This window comes from Mycteria americana, chromosome 5, assembly GCF_035582795.1.
Source record: "Mycteria americana isolate JAX WOST 10 ecotype Jacksonville Zoo and Gardens chromosome 5, USCA_MyAme_1.0, whole genome shotgun sequence".
NCBI lineage: Eukaryota > Metazoa > Chordata > Aves > Ciconiiformes > Ciconiidae > Mycteria > Mycteria americana.
The window spans coordinates 53,974,168-54,001,132 of record NC_134369.1 but is presented as its reverse complement, the minus strand read 5'-3'; the positions used below and the strand labels follow the sequence as shown (position 1 = coordinate 54,001,132).

The 26,965-nt window shown below is 41.7% G+C and overlaps 1 protein-coding gene across 1 annotated transcript in view; it reads left to right on the top strand.

The window, feature by feature from the left end:
- The window catches only part of KCNK10 (potassium two pore domain channel subfamily K member 10), a 72,657-nt gene extending 46,095 nt beyond the window's left edge, over window positions 1–26,562 (top strand). Inside the window, exons 5-7 of the mRNA XM_075503397.1 lie at window positions 20,430–20,616; window positions 23,765–23,907; window positions 25,939–26,562. Of these exons, the coding sequence (XP_075359512.1) occupies window positions 20,430–20,616; window positions 23,765–23,907; window positions 25,939–26,562 (954 nt within the window). The remainder of the gene's footprint in view (window positions 1–20,429; window positions 20,617–23,764; window positions 23,908–25,938) is intronic.
- Window positions 26,563–26,965: the final 403 nt, after the last annotated feature.

Below are 26,965 nucleotides of genomic sequence, written 5' to 3'. Positions count from 1 at the left end.
TTCTCATCAAAGGCTATAAGGAAATGAAGCTGTGATGAGGTAAGAGAGAAGGTCTCACACGTCAGTACATGTTTAGAGGGTAAATGGAGATTAGGAATAGATGGTAGTATTACCGGTGTGATTCTACTGGAGTCCTTGCTGGGATATTACTGTTTTAACAGAGATGGCCTGGAATGGTTCAGACAAGAAAATGAATATGCAGGTGACGTTGTCTGCAAATTATGTCTCTAGATGTTTCAGGATAGCTAAAATGGAAACTGCAAAATGATGATAAGATGATAAATGGAATCCAGTGTTGGTGATACAAAATAGTGCACATTTCTTAAGTTTGAGGAAAGAAATCCTAATATATTCATACAGGGATAGCATCAAATTTCACTACTCCAAAAGGGACCTGGGATTACTATGGATGGTTGTCTGAAAATAACACTGCAAAACTTAGCAGCAGTTAGAAAGGGAAAAAAGAGTGTCAGCAAAGGAGTTGAAAACCAAAAGACCATTCTACCACTGCACAAATCCATGGTGCACTTGCACCATGAATATCACATGCAGTTCTAATCATCCCATTTTGAAAAGCAATTAACAGAAATAAAAATCTGTGCTAGGGCTGCCCCCACAGGCCTTGTACCTCAGTCTCTAAGATGGCATTCGCAGCTACCTGTATTATTTGCCTTTTAGTGGGTCCTCAAGGGCAATTTGGGACAGTCCAGCTTGTACCCTAGGGGAACAGAATGGGAAGAAACTTTGCATGTGTCCTGGACATTATAATATATCAAGTTTCCATGTGCATACACCTCAACACTCTGCTTCTGTCTGTCTCCAGTTGCCTCTGTTTATCTCGTTCACCCTTAGGGATGTTACACGGCTGGTGTCAGGGCAGCCAAGAGTTCCTCAAATCCTTGCAACTTTGTCATCTTCTGTACAGGTGGATAGGATTTGAAGGCAACTTGCTCTTGCATTGTGGTTAGGATCATTTTTGAAGCTAGGTAAGAGGCAGCATGCATACACTGGCAGGTGGGAAGGAGAGGAAGGTTTCTCTGTCGGCACAGCAGTCTTTTCACCCAACGCATTTTCTTAACAGGTCTCTTGCTCCATCCAACAGTGTAACTGTGAGCATGGAGCCCATGCCACGCAAGAGACAGCTTGCCCCTGGCATCCCCTGGCATAGCTGGAAAGATGAAAGGAGGATTCCTCCCAGAGGAGTTGTGCTAGTGCATTTCTGCTAGCTCTGGCATGACCTGTGCAGAGCCCCACCAAACCTACATTAATTAGCAGCACAAATTAAAGCCTAAGAATGCCACATTCAGCTATTGCAGTGATCAGCCCACGCACTCTGTGGGAATTTTAAGAACAATTTGAACTCCATAAAGGGGGAAAGAGATCTGCTTTTATCAAATACACACTACCCCCACAGTAGTGACAGAGTATTTCAGCAGAGGAGCTGGACACATGCCACTGCCTATCTTGTAATCCAAAGTGTTGACACTATTTCAGTGTGTAGATAACCAGGAAAACAACTATTCATTTGTGACTAGGTAGGGCTGGAAGTATTTCATTGCAAAGTAATGCTTTGTAGAAACAGGAACTTTTCATGTACCAGGAAAGGGAGGCACTGGCAGAGTGACACTGCCTGGGGTACGAGGAGGTATCCCAAACACCACACATTGGCTAGTCTATGCCATCTGTCCTACTGGAGTAATCGTGTTTGGTACAAGTAAATAAACATCAACCAGGTCAGAGACATAAATGAAAGCGTCCCCCACGCAAGCCATACCTACTCAGCTACTGATTATTCCTATATGTCCCATCTTCAGTAATCTGGGGCAGAACCTGGCTACTAGTCTGTTCTCACACGCATACAAGTGTGATTCCTGAAATAATGGATATGTACAGGGTCACCAGATTCACTATATGCACTGGTCACAAGCATTCAATATCTGGGTTCAGTGATGAATCAGTTCTCCCAGCCCATGAGAAAACCATGTACACACTCAAAATCTAATTAAAAAGTTGATAATTCTTATAAATAATTTTCACCTGGCAAAGCTTTCCAGACACTACAGAAATGAAATATGCATTCCAAGGTAACATAAAAATCATAAAAGTAGTATTGTTATCTTACATATGTGAGGGATCTTATGAATGACCTGAGACTGTTTCTATAATAAACAGCAGAACAAACCCCATTCTTTTGGCTTGCTCTGTACACACAGAGTCTGCAAGTATCTAAAGATAGAAAGGAAAGCAATCCATAGGCAGAGTGCACAGTTACAGAATGCAACAGCTGTCATTATCATAAGTTAAATATAGGCTAAATTCAGATAGTCTTTATTCAAACCTTGTAACGACTGTTTAGATTCTCACTGGAAGTAGATGGGATGAGCATAACCTGACAGATCTTCCCTCATCTTGCAGTTCTGTACAGATGCAGGCATTCAGCCTGGGCAGAGCATACTTCTGAGAGCACTCCAGGATTTTCTGGCTTCTAAGGTGAAGCCACTGTGAGCAGTTCCTGGACTTGGTTACTGCTTTCACTCCTCTGGCTTACAGCATGACGCTGAGGACAGGTCTGGCAACACAGCTGGTAGGGTGTGAATAAAAATACAGGGATGTGAGCAAGCAGCCAGAGACATGGATGGTGGCAAGGCTCCACCCTGAAGCTCATGTCTCAAGAAAATACACTACTTTGTGCAGAAATGCAATGCCTTTGTAAACAACTCACACTTCACTGAACCAGGGACTTGTCAGAACAGACACATTTGCTACCTGTCTTTCAGGTTTTCAGCTTAGAGAACCGGTTTGCCCATTGATCTCTTGAGAAATGGTTTGCTCTAGATTTGAGAGACATGTAAGTGTTATGAAAATGATATACACATTTTTTTCTTTTTCTAAAAGACAGCAGTAGGCATTACCTTAAACTTGAAACAGTCCTAAGGCAAGTAGTTCTTAGTTGGAGGATGGGGCTGGGGCTGGGGCAGGAGTAAGAGAAGTCCCACTGAGCTGGTGGAAAACTTTCTTTTAGCAACTGCCAAAGCTCTACCTTTCCTAAACTGTGGTGTTTGTCTTTCTGAATACATCAGATCTACCCTAGCTACTCTTTCTCTTAGATATTCAACTTCTTTTTAGAGATTTTTGGCTCCTCTGATCTCTTTTGTTACTATACAAGTGACAGGAATTGTCTTTACAAATTATCTGAAAATGAATGGAAAACAGATCCTGGGAAATAAACTATGTACAAGAGGGAAACTGTGCAGAGGAGGAACACTTAAAAATACAGTCTTTTTCCTTTGTCTCCCCTCTGTCCATCCATTTGCTCTATTATCTCTCCCCTTGCTCTCTCTCCTCCTTTTCTTTCCCTTGGCTCACATCAAACCTGTAGCATTATACCTGACACCAGTGCGGGACTGGTGAGTGAGTTCTCAGCAAAGTTCGCTGTTCAAAGAAGTTGTTCGAGGTTTCCTGGAAGTACCACCTTTACCTCTTCTTCCCTAGGGTAATGCCATAGCCCAGGGACACCATCTGCTTCCTGTCAGGCAGCCCCCACCCTGCGCTTTCTCTTCCAGCCCCGTATCAGTATCGATTCTTCTCATTTTTGGCTGAGGAATCAAACTTTCACATGGGATCATTCCCAAAGCCAGAAATTCAAATCCAGATCACTGCTTAGGCAAACCAGTGAAATCATTCTGTATTTGCGCTCTTGTTACTGAATTCAAAATCTGGGACATGGTTAATAGATAAATGTATTATAACCTAAGTGATACATTAGCTAGTAAGATCCCATTTGTTGTTCTGAATATATGACCTGACACCTGCATTTCTGAGTAGATTAAGTTAATGGAAGACTGATGGCGAAGTTGCCACTTCCTGACATCTAATCAAAATATACCAAAAATCAACACAATCTCTTTTATTTTGTTTTATTGCATTTCATTACTAGCCAGCATCAGTGTGTTATTACATCAGTTGCTAAAAACCCACTGAGGATATTAACACACTATCTTTTCTTTTTTAATATAGTGTTATTCATTGTGTTTTTTCTGTAAGGAAAAAAGCTACAATTTTTTTTTTAAACTCACTCAAGAAATTCCACAGGGGAATGGTCCAGCACAATGATCAATCTGCCGTCTGCTGGCATCCTGTCTCCGGACAGAGCTGTCAGGACGGGGTGTGAAATTCAACCTACTGGTGCACGTACACAGTATTATTCCAAAATTATACAAGATTTATGAGCTGAAATTTCAGTGTTCAGAGCTTAGCCTAACAATTTCCTGGGTCATTTCCACCAAAACAAAATGGTTGAGAAATATAAAAAAATCAGTCACCAGAAAGGAATCCTACTTTTCCATAAACTAGTAAGCATTTCTTATTGTTGCCATAAAGACAGTAGATCTAATTACGTTATTGGTTATTAGCACTTTGATACCATAGAAGCCAGCCAGGAACAGGGCCTCAGTGTACTAAGACTCTGTGGAAACACTGATCTGTAAGCAGTGTTTTTAAATGGACAGGAAAATATATAGGCAGAGAAAAGGATGCAAGAGTAGCAAATGGCAGGTTGGTTGTGAAGCAGAAAGTTTTGGAGGCAAGAAGCCAGATGGAAACTAAAGATGAAATGAGGCTGAGAGGTTGGAAGAAGTGGTTAGGGATGACAGAAATTAAATGAAGCTGATGTGAAGATACTGCTAGAAGAATGGGAAAGTAGGAGCAAACGGCCACTCGCTCAGGAGGACTACAAGGATGTCGTGAGGTTATGCAGGGAGAAAATTAGAAGGGCCAAAGCCCAACTAGACCTTAATCTGGCTACTGCCATAAAAGACAATAAAAAATATTTCTATAAAAACATTAGCAACAAAAGGAGGGCTAAGGAGAATCTCCATCCTTTATTGGATGCGGGGGGAAACATAGTGACAAAAGATGAGGAAAAGGCTGAGGTACTTAATGCCTTGTTTGCCTCAGTCTTTAACAGTAAGACCAGTTGTTCTCAGGGTACCCAGCCCCCTGAGCTGGAAGACAGGGATGGGGAACAGAATGAAGCCTCCATAATCCAAGGGGAAATGGTGAGCCACCTGCTACACCACTTAGACACACACAAGTCTATGGGGCTGGATGGGATCCACCCAAGGGTGCTGAGGGAGCTGGTGGAAGTGCTCACCAAGTCATTTTCAATCCTTCACCAGCAGTGCTGGCTAACCGGGGAGGTCCCAGTTGACTGGAAGTTAACAAATGTGATGCCCATCTACAAGAAGCGCTGGAAGGAGGCTCCGGGGAACTACAGGCCTGTATGTCTGACCTCAGTGCCGGGGAAGGTTATGGAGCAGATCACCTTGAGTGCCATCACGTGGCATGTACAGGACAACCAGGTGATCAGGCCCAGTCAGCATGGGTTTATGAAAGGCAGGTCCTGCTTGTCTAACCTGATCTCTTCTATGACAAGGTGACCCACGTAGTGGATAAGGGAAAGGCTGTGCATGTTGTCTAGCTAGGCTTTAGTAAAGCCTTTGACACGGTTTCCCACATCATTCTCCTGGAGAAACTGGCTGCTCATGGCTTGGACACGTGTGCTCTTTGCTGGGTAAAAAACTGGCTGGATGGCCAAGCCTAAAGACTGGTGGTGAATGGAGTTAAATCTAGTTGGTAGCTGGTCACAGGTGGTGTTCCCCAGGGTTCAGTATTGGGGCCAGTTCTGTTTAATATCTTTATCAATGACCTGGACGAGGGGATCGAGTGCACCCTCAGTAAGTTTGCAGATGACACCAAGTTGTGCAGGAGTGTTGATCTGCTTGAGGGTAGGAAGGCTCTGCAGAGGGATCTGGACAGGCTGGATCAGTGGCCTGAGGCCAACTGTATGAGATTCAACAAAACTAAGTGCTGGGTCCTGCACTTGGGTCACAACAACCCCATGCAACGCTACAGGCTTGGGGAAGAGTGGCTGGAAAGCTGCCTGGTGGAAAAGGACCTGGGAGTGTTGGTCGACAGCCAGCTGAACATGAGCCGGCAACGTGCCCAGGTGGCCAAGAAGGGCAACAGCATCCTGGCTTGTATCAGAAATGGTGTGGCCAGCAGGAGTAGGAAAGTGGTTGTCCCCCTGTACTCAGCACTGGTGAGGCCGCACCTTGAATACTGTGTTCAGTTTTGGGCCCCTCACTACCAGAAAGACATTGAGGTGCTGAAGCATGTCCAGAGAAGGGCAACGAAGCTGGTGAAGGGTCTGGAGCAGAAGTCTTATGAGGAGCAGCTGAGGGAACTGGGGTTGTTTAGCCTGGAGAAAAGGAGGCTGAGGGGAGACCTTATCGCTCTCTACAACTACCTGAAAGGAGGTTGTAGAGAGGTGGGTGTGGGTCTCTTCTCCCAAATAAGAAGCGATAGGACAAGAGGAAATGGCCTCAAGTTGCATCAGGGGAGGTTTTGATTGGATATTAGGAAAAATTTCTTCACCGAAAGGGTTGTGAAGCACTGGAACAGGCTGCCCAGGGAAGTGGTTGAGTCACCATCCCTGGAGGTATTTAAAAGATGTGCAGATGTGGTGCTTAGGGACATGGTTTAGTGGTGGACTTGGCAGTGTTAGGTTAACGGTTGGACTTGATGATCTTAGAGGTCTTTTCCAACCTAAATGATTCTATGATTCTATGGCAGAGTAAATTTTCCCTCATAATTCCCATAATTCCCTTTCTCCAGGAAAAGTAACGTTTCATATGAGCTTGGTAAGTTATCTGCAGGAAAACGTTGAGGAAGAGATGATGCAAATGCTTTCCTCATACAGAAGTTCACCTTGTTACGGAAAGACCAAAGGTGATGTAGCCTTGGAGAGAAACATTATGCAGAGGATAAAGTATGCTGACTTGAAACATTTTTCATTTGATTCCTGTGATTCTGTGCCTCTCTCACTAGTTGGGAATTTGGTTCTTTGAAGCTGGTTCTGTTTTGTTCCCCATGCAGCAGAATAACTTGCTCAGGAAAAAAATAATCTGTGTGGTGAGAGCTTGTACAGATAAAAAGACTGTACACTGATTAGAGCACTGATTTACAAACCCAGAACAAATGGATGTAAACAATCTCAGCTTACTATGTGTTCTTTTGCCTGTAGCACCTTAAAGGTCCATCTGAGAGTCACAGTTCCCTGAGCAAGGTTAAAAAAGGGGTGCTTGTAGGTCAACAAAGGATTGGGTTACATATGTAGGTACTTATGTGGTGTTTATTTCAAGTAGGTATGCACCTGAATGTACATTTCAAATCTGAGTGTCCTGAAATTTAGGGGTGATTTAAAACAAAACCTAGACCCAGATCTGAATTTTGCAGTTAGTTAACATTAAGTTTATGGATACATGCATAGCCAAATACTAACAGAAGAGATCTGCAGGCAAAGTGTTAACCTTCATAATCCTCATGAAGCGTATTTGGCTAAAAATGGACTTCACAACATCAGAAGAATAAAAAATCTACATACACTCTAGTGCTTGCCAGCAAGATATCCATAGTGCCTTATGAATCTGGAAAGTATTTTAATTTCATTTTCAGTTCCTCTGTTTTAAATCTGAAGACATGCTTTTTGCAAATTAGCTGATGATAAAAGTGAAATTAAGGAATGCAGGTACTGTAAGAATCCAGAAATTGCAGCAACTGCGTAGGCTCTATACAAAGAGCATGGCAGAAAGAGCAGCTTGGAAGACCAATACACAGCAGCTAGCATACTGAGCATGGACACACCAGAGTCAGCAAATGCTCTGCCTCTGTTTATTTCAGCTTGTCTTCCTCATCAAACTTTATTTAGACCAAAAGTAACTGTCTTTAAAAACACAGTCAGTGCTGAGATGTTAGACTCTTCGGAATCATTTGTCTCTAGCAATTTAAGGCTGATGTGCTCTCCTGAGGAAAAAAGACTTCAGCACAATGACTTTTTAAGCACATGGAAATTCAAACAGTGTATCTCCCACCACACTGGAGTGGGTTGTGAACCACTACTGATGGGTGCACTCCTCCCTCCAGCCTCTTGAAAACGAGTTTCACTATGCAGAAAATAATAGGGTGTGGTGAGGAAGCCTGTATCAATCCTTTCAAAAATATTGTCTGACAACTGTTTAAGTCAACATGCATGACCATTCCTGAAATCCAGGACTTCATTGTCAAAATGCGTGCTGCAGGTTGGAAAACTGGGTGCATTGTCCTCTAGTTCATCAGTAACATATCTGTTACAAAGAGAACTGTTAGTCTCTCTGTGCTCTACAAATGTATTCGTCTCTCTGCTCCTTCCTGCCTGGACTCCTTCAATGCCCTTCTTAACAAGAGTTGTTCTGATTGCTTTTCTTGGATGTAAAGCAGTCCAGACCCAGGGCCATCTGGACACTTCACTGTAGTATGTCTAGCAATGGCAGAAGTGTGACTGTAGACTCTTACAAAGTTGACCTGGAGGATGAAAGGCAGGAGTGGTAAATTTACAATACCTGTCTCTGAAATACTTTTCTCCTTGAGATACTGCAGGCCACATCTTTTTTTATGTTTCTAATCGGTGCTTTAATTATGGTGATGGAAAGATAGCAGGAAGTTTTATTTTTGCCTTTGATCACCAACTGCTTTAGTAGTCCTCGTGCTCCAGTGACAACAGAAGATACAGGCAAATGATAATCCTATAGGTGAACTAAACAACTAATGGTGCGGGCTGTGACTTCATTACATGCAGTGACTCTTCATCCACCAGAGCCAAATTTGTCTCTGAATTCTATTTTAGGTTCAGCCACTGGCTTGTGGTATGGTCTTGAATATGTTGGTTTTACTCTTTGGATCGCTTTCCCCCTCCATTATATTTCAGCTGCGGGAAAGTATCTTTTTCTGCACAGTGCTGAGATAGTATGCTAGTACTAAAAAATTCATGACAAAATCTATGGATCCCAGCTTTTGGCATTTTATTTCCTCTAACTGGGTATTTAATTCAGTTAGTGATGCTTACAACTAATCTGCTTCAGGGAAAGTAACTTAAGTGCAGCAAGCCTTTTGCTGTTTTGTTCTTATCCACTGGTCTTTGTTGCTGAGTATAAGTTTAGTCTAAAGCTTACGTGGGCTGGCTGTGGAGCACATCTTTCTTTAATCCTGCAAGACAATAACCTCTTGCAAATTGGCATATAATTTAAGGGTTAATATTAACCTGAACAGTTACATTCAGATCATGACATCTCTGAAAGATCTTTTAAACATTTTAGTTTTATCAACAATGTCTGTTAGGCCTGTAAAGGCTTGCAAGAAGTATAGCATCAGCCTGAGGCAACTTCAAAGAGAGAATCATGAAGGTCTTGAAGTGAGTCTACCTCTAAAGAGAGCCCCAGGAGGTGTTGAGCCTTGTGGTAGTTGAAAGGGCATTCCTGGGGTTGCTAGAAAGAGAAGGCAGCAGGTCTAAGAAGGGAGAACATGTCAACACCGGGAAGAGATAATAATTGCTCCAATTTTAGAATCAAATCAGTCTCACTAAAAAGATGATAGTATAAACAGAGGAGGAAAGACTATTCTAAAATCAGGCTTTAAAACTAGCTTAAATCCAGAGTATAGTGTTATCTGGAAATCTCAAGTCAGCTCCAGTGCACTAAAACTGAAACCTATATGCATTGAAGTCCATCCCCAATGTAATTATCACTGGTATTACTGTAACACCTCTTTCTGTGAGTGTTAGGCGCTGCACCGTGCAGAAGTTGACTACAGGGCACTTCAGAGGAAATCTTGTACTGTTTTGCCTGCTTATGTGAGGCCTTTTAATATCTTTGTTATTTTTTTCTTCATTATTTAAAATTATTAGAGGTTCAAATCTTCAATAATTCTTCTTACTGGAGTCATACTCTTGTCACTGAACTGCAGTGCTCATAATATTTTACAGCTCTTAAAACCACAATATTGTACAAAAACTAGTCAGGAATCCATGATTAATATAAAAGCTTTATTTATAACTGTTCAGGTATCTATCTGTATTACAGTAAATTGTAATAGTTCATTTTTCATTTGGGCAGCAATTTTCATTACATTGCTTTCTGATTGTGGATAGACTGCAGCTATTGTAGTATATGAACCCAAGATCCTCTGTTATCTTCAGGGTTTTTCTTCATCTACTTTAGCTTTTTTTTGTAGGGTGCCTAATATTTTAGCACCTATTTGAATGTTTACACAGAATTAATTAATAAACCAAAGACAGATGTAGTAGGCAATTAGTGGCTAAAAACCCGATTTAAGTGCAAGGTAAGAGAGTATTTGGCAATTGACACTGAGTAGAAGGATTTCCAAACCCTTCTGTGGATGATGGATAGATCTGTTGTATGATGATTTGTCATCCTTAAGAAGAACATAAAAACAGTAGAGTAACGATGAAGTAAGTTTTCAGGAAGGGGTTTTCTCGCACTGTTAATTTGAATGTACTCAGGCTTTTTTAAATGTACATCAGGGATTATCTCTGGAATCTGATTTCTGTCCTTTTGCCAGCTATTGTTCCCTCTATCTGTTGCTTTTCTGTTTTCTATGGTGAAAAAAAATGAGCACTATTTCTTTTCAATATCAAAGCCCAATCTTTGCCACCTCTCATTTGGTTTGAAACCAGGTTAGTATTCAGAATGATTGCAGTATAAGCAGTGGCAAGGAGTTGCATTTTCATGCGCAGCCTCAATCCCAATTTTCTTATTAAAGAAGTGAGTTAAACAGTCCTTTGTGGTTTGAAATGCTCAGGAACCACTATTCTAAAGGGTAAAACTATACCTGCCTGCCTCCTGCTAAAGTTAGTATTAGTTACATAACTTTTAATTGCAATGAAGTGCACTGGAAATAAACCCTGTGAGTCTCAATCAATTATCTCTCATGAAACACAAGACAAACAGGAGCTGAAAGCATGATTAAGAGTTTACTGAGCAGCTAGGGTTTCTTAGATACTCTGTATGAAGCTTAAAAAATAAGATACTTCAGTGGACGCTGCTGATTAATGCCAAAGAACATGTGAACTTTTCAACCATCAGCCTGAAAGTTAAACTCTTCCCTAAGCACTAATAACGAATATCCTCCTTTTGTTATTGCCTTAAGTTTTGGTCATATGGCTGTGGAAACTTCTCTGTGTTCCTGACAGTGCAGTGCTGAAATACCAAATGCTATGATGTGCCAGGGTTTTGATGCAGGAGTTGCCATCCCTGAAAACCTGATTTATATCTGTCTGGTTTAACCTGGCAGGCAGCTAAACACCACACAGCCGTTCACTCGCTCCCCCGCCAGTGGGATGGGGGAGAGAATTGAAAAAAACAAAGGTAAAACTTGTGGGTTGAGATAAAGACAATTTAATAGGAAAGAAAAGAAAGGGAAAATAATAATAATGATAAAAGAATATACAAAACAAGTGATGCACAATGCAATTACTCACCACCCGCTGACTGATGCCCAGCCAGTTCCCAAGCAGTGGAACCCCGAGCAGCGGACCCCTGGCCAGCTTTTTCCCTAGTTTATATACTGAGCATGATGTCACATGGTATGGAATATCCCTTTGGTCAGTTTGGGTCATCTGTCCTAGCCGTGTCCTCTCCCAACTTCTTGTGCAGCCTCAGCCTACTCGCTGGTGGGGTGGGGTGAGAAGCAGGAAAAGGCCTTGACTCTGTGTAAGCACTGCTCAACAGTAACTAAAACATCAGTGTGTTATCGCATTATTCTCATACTAAATCCAAGACACAGCACTATACCAGCTACTAGGAAGAAAATTAACTCTATCCCAGCCGAAACCAGGACAATATCCTAAAGAAAATCCTAACCTCAAGATTGTTTAAGTTTGCAATATAGGGAATAAAGGAAAAGTAAGACAGAAATGCAAAAGCAACACGAAATCACTCATAATTCAGTGATTGTTGATCCTCTCTCTCCCCCAACGTAGAGCCATTCTAGTTAGTGTTCTTCAGAATATACTCCAAACCATCTGTGGGCAACCTTGGGGGAAGCACCAGAGACTGAGTGTGAGGGGGGTGATGGATCTTGAAAGGCAATAGATAGAAATTACTTCATGGGGGTGCCTGTACATGGTGCCTCATCCCAGGCATGAGGACTGTGCTACCTTTTCACTTAAGAGATACTACTTCAAGGTTATGAACAGGCTGGATGGAGGTGGCGAATTTAGTGTTATGTTGCTTTATGATCGTGCCCCTGTACTCAGCACTGGTGAGGCCGCACCTCGAATACTGTGTTCAGTTTTGGGCCCCTCACTACCAGAAAGACATTGAGGTGCTGGAGTGAGTCCAGAGAAGGGCAACGAAGCTGGTGAAGGGTCTGGAGCACAAGTCTGATGAGGAGCGGCTGAGGGAACTGGGGTTGTTTAGCCTGGAGAAAAGGAGGCTGAGGGGATTCCTTATCGCTCTCTACAACTACCTGAAAGGAGGTTGTAGAGAGGTGGGGGTCGGTCTCTTCTCCCAGGTAACAAGTGATAGGACAAGAGGAAATGGCCTCAAGTTGTGCCAGGGGAGGTTTAGACTGGATATTAGGAAATTTTTCTTCACTGAGAGGGTTATCAAGCATTGGAACAGGCTGCCCAGGGAAGCGGTTGAGTCGCCATCCCTGGAGGTATTTAAGGGATGTTTGGATGAGGTGCTTAGGGACATGGTATAGTGGTGGTCTTGGTAGTGCTAGGTTTACGGTTGGACTCGATGATCTTAAAGGTCTTTTCCAACCTATACGATTCTGTGATTCTGTGATTTTACGTATTCAACCTTCACCTTTCAGGACTGGCAAGCTGTCGTATTAATCACACTAATGTAATTTACACGTTCATATTTTTCCTCGGCACATACACGTGTCATTGTGGCAATAAGAACTGTTTTGAGCCATGGGACAAAGTATTTGATGCACCCTTTACCCTACACCAGACCTTTCCTTTTGAAGGTGTTCCCTGCCCTCCTTTTACCTTTGCAGGTAAGCAGTGGCAGCTCCTGCAAAATGTTGGAGAAGGCTGGGAGGAGCAGGGGGAGAGTTGTGGCATGGAGGGACACTTCTAGGGGTGAGACATTTTCCATTCTTTCCACATTTTTGCCCAGGGGGAGCTGCTCTGTCCTCCTCCTTTTACTTTCCTTCCAGTCTTCTGGGATCTGTATCCCACTTAGAGTAAAATTCACTCCCTGTGGGCTAGTTACCTGAGAGAATGCTCTTTGGTTACTTGGCTAATCACAAATAGTGTTTTTCTCTAGAAAGACTGCAATATTGCAATCTTTATAGTGTTAATATCTATAAGAAATCTCATGGTAAATACAAAATATGCTTCGGAGGCTTCTGCAAGAATTTCTTGCAGAGAATGATGTGTGGTATTGTACCTGAGAAGGGCAAGGGAAGGCTGCTTAGCTAGTTATTCCAAACTAAACAGAAACTGAAAACTGCAGTCTAGAAACAGATACAAGAAGTCTAGCCTGAAGATCTACTCCCTGTTTCAAAAGGTCACTGTTTAACCTTTCCATATCTAGCCCAACAAAGTATCCACTCTAGCGGTGCGAATGCTGATGTTACATTCCTAATCACTAGGGAAATGTTCTGAAAACTCAACAGTATGAAGTAATCTGGATGTTTTATTCTGATGTAGAGGAAGAAAAAAGAACAAAAAAATAACAGAACAAAAATTGAAAGCCCAAACAGAGCTAAAAAAAGGAATATTGAATTTCTCCACCCTGCTAAGAGGAGATATTTCTAATATGAAGTTCAATTTTCTTTTTCTTGCTAAGTCTTTGAAAGTGGTCATGTCATGCAATGGATAACTAGATCTCTCATTGATCTAGCTACACTAATTGTCTTTCTCTGTCTCAGTGCCTTTCTCAATTAGATGCTGAGCATATACTCATAAATCTAGCCTTGCTGCTGTGTGGCGCTTTTCTCTGCACCATCGTAACTGCATTCTATTTTTCCCCCTGAATTGCACTGATGAACAAGATGAAAGCATTGACTCAACACTGATCAAAATCAGGGTTACCAGGAATGGTGAGGCAAAGTCCATTCAAGTACAGGGAAGTGATGTGGAACAACCATTATTAAGCCATTCTTGCACTCCCTGGGAGAGGGGAGTATAGGTGTAACTCAGAAGGGAGTTGAAGGAAGGAAGGAAGGAGCAATATGTTCCAAATTCAGCCTCTGCGAGCATCCTTTGAAATTGCCTGAGTCTGTGCCATGAACCTCTGTTGTCCTTTACCTGCTTCAATGTCTGAGAAAAGCATATATATACATGAATCCCTCTTATTCAACATTTATTTCTTCTTGGGCTGAATACAGCTCAGCCAGAACAGAGGTTTGCGTTCATTATTGTTATTTTGTTTCTTCAGTAGCACAATAAGCATCGTGCAAAAATTAGTTGGTGCATATCAGAAAGCCCTATGTGTGCTTTCTAAAGAGAGGAAGAAGACTGGAAAGAGGTATATCAAGCCTAGAAAATTTCCAAGCCAGTGTTTCTGTATTTTCATAGCACAGTATCAGTACTCACATGATGACTGCAGCAAAATCCATGCCTAGAGATTTGCAAAAATAAGATTAGAGAAAGGTGCTGCTCTGTGAGAAGCTTGCTGCATATTCCATCTGGGTCTAGACAAACACACTGCAGAAGTGTGGTTTTATGAGAAAAAACAGCAATGTAAAAAAATTCCTTCTTTACTCTGACCCGTGCCCTGCACGTGTTCAGGATTGTCTCTCTCAAGCTTAGTAACAAATGTGAGTGCTTACAGCTTTTTGTATCTGTCTCCCCTATGGTACTTACTACAGTTAAGAAATAGGATTTTACATCTTCTTGTGCAGCAATAGCAGCGTTCTTTATAAAACATGAGAATTAAAATAGCACTAAGGCACCAAGAGAGCTGGTTAGACAGTAGGGGAAGCCTGTCTCTAGTGGAATGTTTCAAACCACTGCTCTTAACCCATGGAGGTGCCTGAAATGTTGTATATATTTTAAAATATATTATTTAGAATTCTGTTGCTATGCTTTCAAGGGGTGTTGCCTTCTTCATTGATGTGATGAGTAGGCCCTGGCTGGCAGCAAGCACCCACACAGCCTCTTGCTCACTCCCCTCTTCGCAGTGGGATGGGGAGAAAACAGAAAGAACAAGAGTGAGAAAACTCATGGGTCAAAATGAAGACAGCGAAATCACTTACCAAGTACTGTCACAGGCAAAACAGACTTGACTTGTGGAATTTAACTTAATTTATTGCCAATTAGCATAAATATTTAATTACTGAGTTGAGTGTTTGGAAACAAAAAAAGACAAACATTCAAAATGCCTTTCCTCCCCCTTTTCCAGGCTCAGCTTCACTCCCAGGCTCACTTCACTCCAGACACCTCTCCTCCGCCTATGTTACCACCGCAGGTCACACTCAGTCCCTCCAGTGCAGCAGCGAGTGGCACAGGGGTTGGGGTCAGGACACAGTGGTTTCTCTCTGCCGGTCCTTCTTTCTCAACCCTTTTCCTCTGGTCCTTCACTGGTCCTCCATGGGCTGCAGTCCCTCCAGGGAAGTACCTGCTCTGCCATGGAGCACCTCCCACTTCTCTGACCTTGTTATTCCCTCATTCCCTCCTCTATTCCCTCCTCCCCTGCCTGTCCAGCATTTCTGCCCTTTCTTAAATACACTTTCCCAGAGGTGCCACCATCTTTTCTGAGGGGCTCAGCAGTGCCCTGCGGTGGGTCCATTGGAACCAGCTAGAACTGGCTGTGTTCAGAGAACACAGAAGAACAAAAGATTGTTATATTGTTCATAGATGTTATCTCTAAGCCAGTGATATTTAAAATACATTTTGTTTCAGTCTCATTTTGAATGTGAAGAAGCTAGGACAAGTTAGAAAGAAATCCACAGTGACAGGTATAGGCAGCAGTGAGGTTGATGCGACCATACTGCTGATCACCAAGGAGCTCTGTGAGCCCAGTGTTGTGCCAGTCTTTCCGTACAGGCTGTTGAGATGGGCTTTGCACCTTACTGAGATATGTGTCAGGCTCTGGACCAGGGCTGGCTTGCATTTAACTGAGCTGAAAGGCAAGCAGTGTGAACCTACGACTATGTGCACTGCCTATGCTAGCCTGGCAAAAATGTTTTGACTAAGGACATACCTAACGTTTGTGGGAGAGAAAAAAATAGAACCGATATATGTGATATTCTGTTTTATGCTTTGACTACAAAGACTGGCTTTCCTTTTGTTAAAATATTTTGATCTGGAGGAAGTGATTTAGAAGACAAGCTGTTTAATTAGTGCATGGGCAGAGACAATCTGTTCCAAGAATAGTTGGCAGCATGGGAGAGGGCATGAAGTTAAGAGTAGGTGAAGGGGACAAAAGAAATGCTAAAGAAATGTGTTTTCTTTGGAGGAGTGCTCCAAAACGCACAGCTTTGTGGAGAGATGAGGACAGCATGTTCCATGCAGGCACATTATACCAGCACTAAAAATATGACATTGGTCATCTAGACAAAAAGGTAAACAACTGGCTTGGAGTCTTGGGGATATTTGTCAGGAATTCAGAAAAGAAAATGTTTGGAAGATGGAGGAACCATCTGAGCTCACTGTGAAGCAGCAAATGTTCCAGTGCTATTTTTGGTTGAGTAGTACGGTATATTGGGGGAGTTTCTGTGAAATGGGAGGTGACACTATAAAATCTTGGAATCAGCGTATTTGAAATATACTATTCATGGAAATATATATGTTCCATATATTTAGCATTTAGTCTAGTCTGATAAATGGCTGTAGCATCTTTTGATCCCGTACTTAATTCTCTTACTCCCTTTTCGAAGGAATGTGTATCATCCCCGTGGTCTTGGCTTGGGAGCTTAAGAACCTTGGTTGGTCCTCTTGTTGTCAACAGTCAGGGCAGAGAAATTGTGCCTGAGTTAATCCACCTGAAAAGGGCAGGAGCTGTAGAAGAATCCAGTTCATCAGATTTGATCTATAGGACCAGACAGAGAGAAAAGAAGAAAAAAAAAAAAGAAAAAAAAAAGGGTTTCCTTTTAACTCCTGAAATTATTGGATAAGACCAAAACCTGTAAGACCCCTGTGTATGTAATAGAAAATAAGGAAAAAGAGAGGTCACAATTATTGATGGAAAAGATGCATAAGAACTAAATTCCACTGATAAGGGTGTTTTCATGAGAATGTTTGTCCTCACCCCTCTTGGCACTGGAGCAGGTTGACAGTAGGTTGTTTGAATTAAGATGAGCAAGACGTCAGTGATGTTGCCTGTTTAGCACTTAGCCACCTTAAGAGTAAAATCAGCACCTTCATTAGTAAATGGAAATGACCCCTTATAGGTGGTATATCACAGAAAACTCTCCATTCTTTTCTTCTTAGATTCCTCCTTTAATCTTTTCCAGATAAGCTTGAGGTGGATTTAAATTGAAGTCTATCTCATTAGCAGGCACTAATTTATTTATATTTGATGAATGTCTTACAAATTATCTGCTTCATCAATGTGGAGAAAACTTGTTGGTAAAACAAAATGAAAAAAAAAAGTAGTAAACATCTCTCTTAAAAGTGTTTTCATTTTACTTCAGCAGCTATCAGATGAACTACTTTTCCTGGAGAAAGGGTCTCTCTTACTGTTTCATTCTGAAACCTCAGAAAATTCTGTATTTATGCCACAAAATGGGCTCAGAGGATGTGTTAGCCTGGCTGGAGTTGCTCAGCTATTTGCCAGTGTTTGGCTCCAGGTTGCAAATACTATTTAAAAGAGAAGTTTGTATGAACCTTTTCAGATTTCTCAACCTTTAGTGGTTTTATATATATACATATATATATATATATATATATATATATTTCTTCTAATAATGAGTTGGTGCTAATCTAGTCTCGTCTTGATACAACTATGCCAAAACTGGAACGTAAAGGCTGCGTTTCCTTATTCCTGAGAACCTGGGCAGCACAAAATGATGTTCTTTGTAGTAAAATAGCAAGGCCAACTCCATCTGCAAAAAATCCCATGCAAACCAACCTTTTTGTAATGTGTGATTACTATAATGTACATATTCCAGGACATTTATGCCTTAGCATTTTTTGGATCTATAGCACTTATGCTCTACTGTGAATGTCCTCTGAATGCATGTCTAACTGTAAAAAGCCCCCCCTTTTCACTTGTAACCTGAATTTCATGTGTTGTTGTCCATTAAGTAATTCTATTTCTGAGTCTTGCTTTTGTGCTCTTTTCAGGAGCTCTAAAAATGCTGTGCCTGATTCACCATTGCTTTCTGACTTCATTTGTACCAGTGGAAGAGTAAGAAAAAATAGACCCTCAGCTGCTCCGCTTTTGTGTGAGCGACTGAGGTGCACAATAACCATGAGTCAGGCCTTTCTGCAGATCCTCTCATTAACGTCATTACCATTTTTACTTAAAAAAAATAAGCACCTTTGGCTGAATTTATCACTCATGAACAAGTGATGTCCTGAACATTTGGTACTGATTTGCAGGCCATTCTTTCCACTCCTGTTTATACCATGAGACAAGACAATCCTGACACATATTGAAATGCATTTTAATGTTGCTCTATGGGGACTGGAGGAAGGATTACTATGCATAACTTTGCTTTACTAGTGGTGCTTGGCAGCTCCAAAGTACTTTTTGTCCAAGGATTCCCAGCACTCTACAGCACTGCACGTGCCTCCTAACTTCCGCTGTAGCAAGGTGTCTGCTATTTCATTTTTACATATCAGGAAACTGAAGCATTTAGTAGACGTGAACAAGTCACCTTGGCCAAACTAGTAAATAAACAACAACTTGATTAAATCCTCATCCTCCATGACAAAAAGCAAGTGTGCCAATCTAAGACACCATGTAACATCCATGTGATCTGTTGCTTTCCCTTCACCACACATACAGTAAGTCTGAAATCCTGCCATTATGAATGTGTGTCTGTACCTCTTAAAGAAGCTAGATCATCCTTTAGTATTTTAGCAAATTGCTCAAATGACTCTCCAGAATAAGAGGAAATAAGAAGTCAAGTCAGGTTTTATATTCTTGTGTTGTTTTTCTCCTTGGTACTTCAGTGGCAGTTTTGTCCATGTCTTCTATTTGATTAATCTTATTTATGGCATTATGTTACTAATCCTATTTAACTGTTTCTGTTCAGCCAGACACAGAAAACAATGCGCACATACAAAAAGAAAAAAATTAAGTGTAGGGATCATCTCAAACAGTTTCAGAACTGAAAGTATTTATGAAACATGGCATATTTATGCTGCTACCTGGGTTCAAAATGCAGAGCATCCCAGATCAGATGAATGCCTAATGAAGGTCTGACATTGCACCTCTAAAAGAAATGCTCATGCTTTAGTGGAAGCAGTAGTACTGCTCACAAGCTGGTTAGATATTAACCAGTTCAGGCAATATCCCTTCTGTATATTATAAAGATAACTTCTGAAACCTTATTTCCTGTCTAGGCAATGTCCTGATCTGAAATGAGATCTCATTTCTGGGTTAAGGGAGATGCTTGATTTGGAAAACTAATTTGGAAATATGTGACTTCCAGTGACCTCCACATTCCTTTTCCAGGATAAATACAGAATTTACACTGCCACTGTAATTAATCCCCAGTAAGATTTCCAGTAATTTCCAGGTTTCTCCTGAAAGTCTATTGAATTTTGAGTTTATTTACAGCAGAGAAAATCTGAAATAAATCTGCCAAAGTCAGTTGTGTTACTCCAGACTTGCATCAATATTACTAGAAACAAAATCTAAGTCTATATTAAATAAACTGAGCGTTTATATCATCTGGGAGTGTAGAATGTTGTGATTACACTGCTCATATTTGTATTCTGTTTATAGCAGCCAGTAACACACATACTCTTTGTTCAAGAGCTTGCCAGTGTGGATTTACGTAGGTAATTTTGTCTCAGGTTGTTTGGTATTTGACATAAATCCTTTATTTCTGGAGTAAACCGATAATATAGCTATCTATTTTTGAAACGGAGATTTAATCTTCATGTTGTGAATGAAAGCTGGAAGTCCTGAGTCTATAAAACCCAAAGTATGAATTATTTCTACATAAAATCTCAGGTTTTTAGAAGAAAAAAAGGGTTTATTTTCATGTTAGTCTTGGTCTTGCTTGTTGAATGCATTGTGCTGGTGAGGCAATGTGGGTGTACATATACGTGTATGGAGGTGTGAATGTGCACTTTTTCTTACACATTGAACCTGAACTGGAATGTACTGGAGCCTTTCTGAAGCTCAGGACTGCTTTTCCAGGCTGTGTTTCTGGTAGGTTAGTAACTGCATGGAAAATGGGAATCACAATTTTCTGGGGCCAGACATAGAGGTTCACTGTTACCTGGGCAGGGCTCTCACTAACAGGGAGGGAGGGTTGTATTCCACCTAATAAGCTCACAAAAGGCAGAAAGAGACATACCAGATGACACCAGCATGATCAGTCTGCCATTCACAAGGTATACAGTCCCAGAAATCCCCTCAAAAATATATTTTTCTTTTGTTATTTCATTTTTCTAGAAAAAGCAAGTAAGTCAAACAAAGATCCGGGTGATCTCTACCATCCTCTTCATCCTGGCAGGCTGCATTGTCTTTGTGACCATTCCTGCAGTTATCTTCAAACACATCGAGGGATGGACAGCCTTGGAGTCCATCTACTTTGTGGTTGTCACTCTGACTACTGTTGGCTTCGGTGACTTTGTAGCAGGTGAGCAGCTTCGAGCCTAGGTACTGTGCACGAGGGCCTTGGCTCTTAGAATTTGTTTTCTGGTGTAGTGAGGAGGCTTTTCACAATGTATTATATTCCAGTGAAATGATGCCAGGTGTTTCTGTTGGGGTGACTGTGCAATAGGACACCAGGTTGATTTAAGATCCAGGTGCCTTGCCATCTGCAGATTGCAAGCTTTCAGCAGCATAGATAACGGGAGCCTGGGAAGTCCTGATTATCCTTTATCATGCAATGAATTATGCATAAGTCAAATGACTTTCCCATTGAATTCAAGATTTGTATTAGTCCATTAGGGCTCAATCTGAGGCTGACTGCAGAAGCAAGTAGCCAAAACGATGAACGGATGACGCTTTTACAATGTAGGGCTGAGCCATTGTGAAGAGCTGCAGCACTTCAGAAACTGCATTTTGTTCTCTAGCCTTGGCAGAAATCTTGACATTGCAGTTGCCCTGTTAAGGAAAACTCGTGTAGGAAGAGAAGAACTAATGGGGTATGCATCTCTGTGCTAGGAGGATACTCTCCAAGATTAATGCAGTGCTAGCAAGAACTATAAATATCCATCCTTGTCAGTTTCCAAAGAGGGAGTCAAGATTGTTGGCTGGAGAGAGGAGAGATTCTTTTTTTCACACAACTGCTTCACTAACGAAGACGTGGTTAAAAGAAGTGGAATTTTTTTTCCCATTAGTGTATGACCTCTACTCCTCATTCCTGTTAGTGGTCCTAATTAAAGGCATTAAGATGCCTGTGTTACAAACAGCCGTATTACGCTACTGTTTTGTTACTTCCTATAAATCAGTGAAATATGAATGAGTTAAAAACATCAAATGAAACTACAGGGATATATAAAGTTTTCTTTGCTGAAGAGCTGCAGACAAGTCTTTTGGTAGAGAAGACTCTAATCCTCCTTTTTTATGACATAGTGGTATAGAAGACATGAATTATTGAGGAAAAAAAGGCACTGAACAAAGAGAGCCCCATATATGAAAAGAAGTGTTTTATGAGTATTCAGATACAGAAGTGATTGTATAAGCCCGGTCCATTTTAACCACTTAAATGTGCAGAGAAGCTCACTGATGTTGTGTCTTTGTGGTATCACAATGTGAAATAAAAAGAATTCACAATATTTTTCTCAAGCATATCACACTTTGGTATTGTTCTCTGTAATAATATAATAGTAAAAAAGCTCTGAATATTAAATTAAATTGTTCTATATCCAACATGATTAGAGGAATATAATGCACAGCTGGGTGGCTACTAACAACCAGGACTTTTCAAAAATCAAATGGAGGACCCTGAATGAGAAAACTTCAGAGGCGATCTCATGAGAAGAGTTTAAGGCAGGTGATCACCAGGAGATTTGGGTTTTATTGCTGGTTTCGAGACAGATTTTCTGTCACTTTTATTTTCTGTCACTTTAATCTCTCAGTATCTCTGTCCCTTCAACATCAAATCAAAAATACTACATCGTATTGGGTAAAACAGCATCAGTGGATCTGTGCTGATTTATTCCACCTAGAACGTGTCCCAGCTCTTGGCAAACTGGGAAAGTTTTTGTCCTACTGTTGGAGATACAATTGTGAATGGAGCCTGAAAAAACAGAATAACTGATAGGCTGAAAAAAGTGGTCTCATGCTTTCTCAGTCGCCTGATTACTCCATAAGATAGACCTAGACAATCTGTTTCATAGCAAGCTTCCTCAGGGACATGTATGATCAGAAGAGCCTCGTTGTACCATAGCAACAGCAGCCCCCACCTCCCATTGTTTCACACTCTTAAAGACTGGAAAAAAGAGAGTGATTCATGCAGTCTATGGGGAGAGATTAACATCAAAACCACTATTTGGGTCCCTGCCAATTCTCAAATGTCTGACCTTCCATGGGGATGTTCGAACACCGTACATACGCTCCTACTGAGTCTGGATAAAATTAAAGAGTCATAGGAATGTCTCAGGTTGCAGAAAGCTCAGGGGGAAATGCTGAACTGTGTTGTCTGGTGATTTGAAAGGGGAATATCCTAAAATCTCTCTGTAGTCATACAGAGGTACAGGTTGGTGTCTAGCTCTTGTCTAACCAAGGCTGGAGTCCAGGAAATACGCAATCCTCTGCCCGAGTCCCCCGGTAGGCTTGCTCTTCAGGCAGATGTTTACACAGGTACCACCAAGGTGGTGTTTGTTCACCTGAACTGAGGGATAGGGTTGTGCCCATGGGGCTGTGCAGACTCTTTGCCGCTTGCTCTCTTCAGGTCGGGGCTGTGCCTGCCTCTCACTGGCTGTCATTCTTGCAGTGCACATAGCACTGTGATAGGACTGGGAGTCTCAAAAGTGAGGTTGTGGTTGCTTTCTTTTGGAAAAGTTTATTCTATTCTGTGGTAGGCAGCAGCCTCGCTGCTACTGCACTTATTTTAGGCTCTTCGTAGTCCATTAGATTTGCTGAATCTCGCATACTCGTTTTACCAGCTCATCCTGAATCTTGCATGAAGACCATATAGGATATTTGTTGCTTCATTTGATCCATATCTCCTCTCAAGTCACTGGCCAGAGAATGCACCCCTATAACTGATACCCAAGAAGACAGTATATCCTTATTATCAGGGCTGATGCACGGTTGGGTTCCCGTCAGATATCCTGATTTGGAGGGGAAGACAAAGCTACTTTTCTTTCCCCTGCACGTAGGTCTCTCAATCCTGTAGATAAAACCAAAAAAATCTGGAAACTCTATAGCCTGAGGGGGTTGAACTGTAAAGTTTCTCGACTACCAGGCTGCAGGCAGTTCAGACTAAGGAAGACTAGCTGTATTAAACTGCTTTCTTGGAAATGTGTTCATGCTGTTGCAAGTACTATCAAAGCAGAAATATCAGACTTGCTTCAGAGTATGAGCAATATAAAGAAATGTGTTTACTAGGTGCTCTGGCAGGTCACATAGCAGCAGAACAATAGGTAATTTTGAAGAGTCTTAAATTAAGAACAGACTGTGTTCCTCCCATCTGACAGGCTTCTCATCTATTATTAGAACTACAGTGGTGTGGGCAAGAGTCAAGAAATACTTTCAGGAATTTCTCAGAATTGCAGATATTTTTTCATAATTTTGGCATCTCATGATTCCTAAGCATAAGTATATGCTCATTGCAGGAGGAAATGCTGACATCCATTACCGGGAGTGGTATAAACCCTTAGTGTGGTTCTGGATCCTTGTTGGCCTTGCCTATTTTGCTGCTGTCCTGAGTATGATTGGAGACTGGTTAAGAGTCCTGTCCAAGAAGACAAAAGAAGAGGTATGAATAGTAATTTCTCAGTGGTTTGTCATTTTATAAAAGAGAGCTTTAAGTGCCTGATTCCTGCTTGTCTGAAAAAGGATGCTCCTCTGCATGAGCAATGCTCAATATTCCCCATGGTTTACTCCACTGGCTGCCTTTGGTATCCAGTTAGCTCCAATCTTTAGCTCCTTCACAAAGGGAGGAAAAAAAGCAACTGAAGCAACCTAGGTTGTTACATGTCTATCAGTACTACCAAATACACAGAACACATCAGTAGGATTGCAGTTATGGAATAAGAGAGGCCAGCCTTGACTGTGAAACTAGCTACAAAATTGTGATTATAATTTCAGCACTCTCTCTCTAAAAATTGGAGATGCATGGATTTTGAAGACATTAGTTGGCTCTCTTGTTATGAAACAAGAATCTGCCTTTAAACCAGGGTTTTATATTGAGTTTTCCCACCTTTCCCTATGCCAGGGAATATGGTTCGGAATATAGATTTAGATTAAGGCCCCTTACTGAGAACGATATTATTAAAAATTGAAGAAACTGAGTAGTCAGCATCAGGGAGAACATGATTAAATTCACTCGGAATGTGCCCTCCGTGATTCAAAGACAGTATTGCTAATGCCTCACTCAAATAAAGGTGGAGAATAGAAGGCGATTGCCATGACTCCAGAGCTGAAGCCTATTGTGGAGGATGTTAATAATATAATTTCAATTTTTAAGGCAACCTCCTCCTGCATTACTAGCAAAGCTAATCTGGCAGGGTTAGTCAAAGAGCAAGCATAGACAAAGTTTGGCAGAGGGGTAGTGCTGTTTATCATTTATGAAGGCTTCTGCACTACCTGAGGCCTGGTGCATCCCCTGTGCATCTCCATTAAAAAAGGGGGCTTCACAGAGACTTTGGCTGTCAGGTTGATCATCAGCAGGCACCTATAGGTGGGAATCTGATCTCTCATGGTAGATGTGAGATGCCCGCTGCCAGAAGTAATACAGTTCTAAATGGACACCTGCTCATCTGGTCTGAGGAACAGAAGATGGCTTCCTTGTGGATCAGTGAATGCAGAAACTGAGTTCTGGCTACAGCAGCCCATGCAAACCATTGACCTTGGTGGGCTCCTGCAGACATCATACTCCTGAATCTGTTCTCCTTTAGCTGAACTTTGGAAAAAGCCTGTGTTGACTGAGATATTGCTTGGTCATTTATCTTCTTTTTTCTCATTTCGGGAGAAACATTTATTCAATACAGCAGCCATGTAGGTGCTTCATTCTTAGCCATTATTCTGCTCTCAGGTGCAAAGGAGTAAAACAGAGCAAAACAGTGGGACGTTTAAGGACATGCTCGTGATGCCCACACAGAATATGTGTTGAAAACTCCTCCAGCTGGCTTGAGAGGGTGGTATTTGGACAGTTATGCAATGGTAACCTCCATTAAGGACAGCGACATTTGTCCCTGAGAATGGGCCCTAGACTGGATCAGTCAGAGGTCCATGTGAAATTAGCTAATAGGCATTTCCAATGTTAATTGCTCTGGGGCTCTGTGGCACTGAGCAGAACCTTCAGTGGGACTGAACAGCTCCATCCATGAGTAATACAGGAAAATACATTACTGTATTGCTGCACTGGTTGTTGTGCTGTTCTGAAGCATATGGGTATAACTATATGTGATTAATTTTGTCCACTCCTGACTATCTACCGCAGATATTATAAGTCAGGAATTTTGTTCTTAACCAAGGAGGGATTAGCACAAACACCTCCCATCATGTAACACAGCTATAAAATGCGTGGGGTGGCAAAATGTGAAACAGGCAGACAAGTTATATGCCACATAAGCCATTAGCTAGTCACTAGTTGGTGTGTTTAGAACTTGCCTAGTATAACCCCTTTGCTGCTGAAGTTTGGGTCCAGAAGGATGCACTGGAGCTGGGACCAGTCTCCGATTTTATGCCAGAGAAGAAAGTGCTTGTGCTGCTTTCTATAGGAAAGACTGTCGCTTCATTTTTCTTTTTCTTTTTTTTTTATTCATTTCTCTTTCTTGTTGTAAAGGTTGGAGAAATAAAAGCCCATGCAGCGGAGTGGAAAGCGAATGTGACGGCTGAGTTCAGAGAGACACGGAGGCGGCTCAGCGTGGAGATCCACGACAAACTTCAGCGGGCAGCCACCATCCGGAGCATGGAGCGCAGGCGCCTGGGCTTGGACCAGCGAGCCCACTCCTTAGACATGCTCTCTCCAGAGAAGCGCTCTGTCTTTACTGCCTTGGAAACAGGACGCTTCAAGGCCTCATCTCAGGAAAGCATCAACAACAGGCCTAACAACCTGCGCCTTAAAGGGTCAGATCAGCTCAACAAGCACGGGCAGGGGGCATCCGAGGACAACATCATTAACAAGTTTGGATCGTCTGCTAAGATGACCAAAAGGAAAAACAAAGACCTCAAAAAGACCATCCCTGAGGATGTGCGTAAAATTTACGAGACCTTCCGAAACTACTCCTTGGATGAAGAAAAAAAGGAAGAGGAGACGGAGAAGATGTGTAATTCTGAGAACTCTTCTAGCACTGCAGTCCTGACCAACTGCATCCAGCAGCACTCAGACCTGGAGAATGGAGTGATCCCCAATGAAACCAAAGAAAGGGAACATGAAAACAAAGCATTACTTGAAGACAGGAATTAAATGTAGAAGATGCTTGACTTGAATTAACAATGTTAGTGTTTTTATATACGGATATATATTGAGACACGTGCCTTATACAGACTCCTTATTCAGTCTGAATTATATAGCATCGAAGAATATTTCACTGTGCCATAAAGACTCAAGCTTGCTCTGCCAAAACAAATCAGGAACACAGCACTGCAGAATGGCAACAGAAAGCTACACACGTGGAAACTTCAGCCTGTATACGATTACCAGGGCAAGACACAAAGGAAGGGATTGAACCAGGGCAATATCACCAGAGTGCTCCTACCATGGCATAATATTAGACAAAGGGCAGCTATGTAAGAAGAGCCTTTCACAGGAATGAAAAAGAACATATCTTTGTAATGGAGTATGCATCCATAAAGCCTGCCCTTGGTGA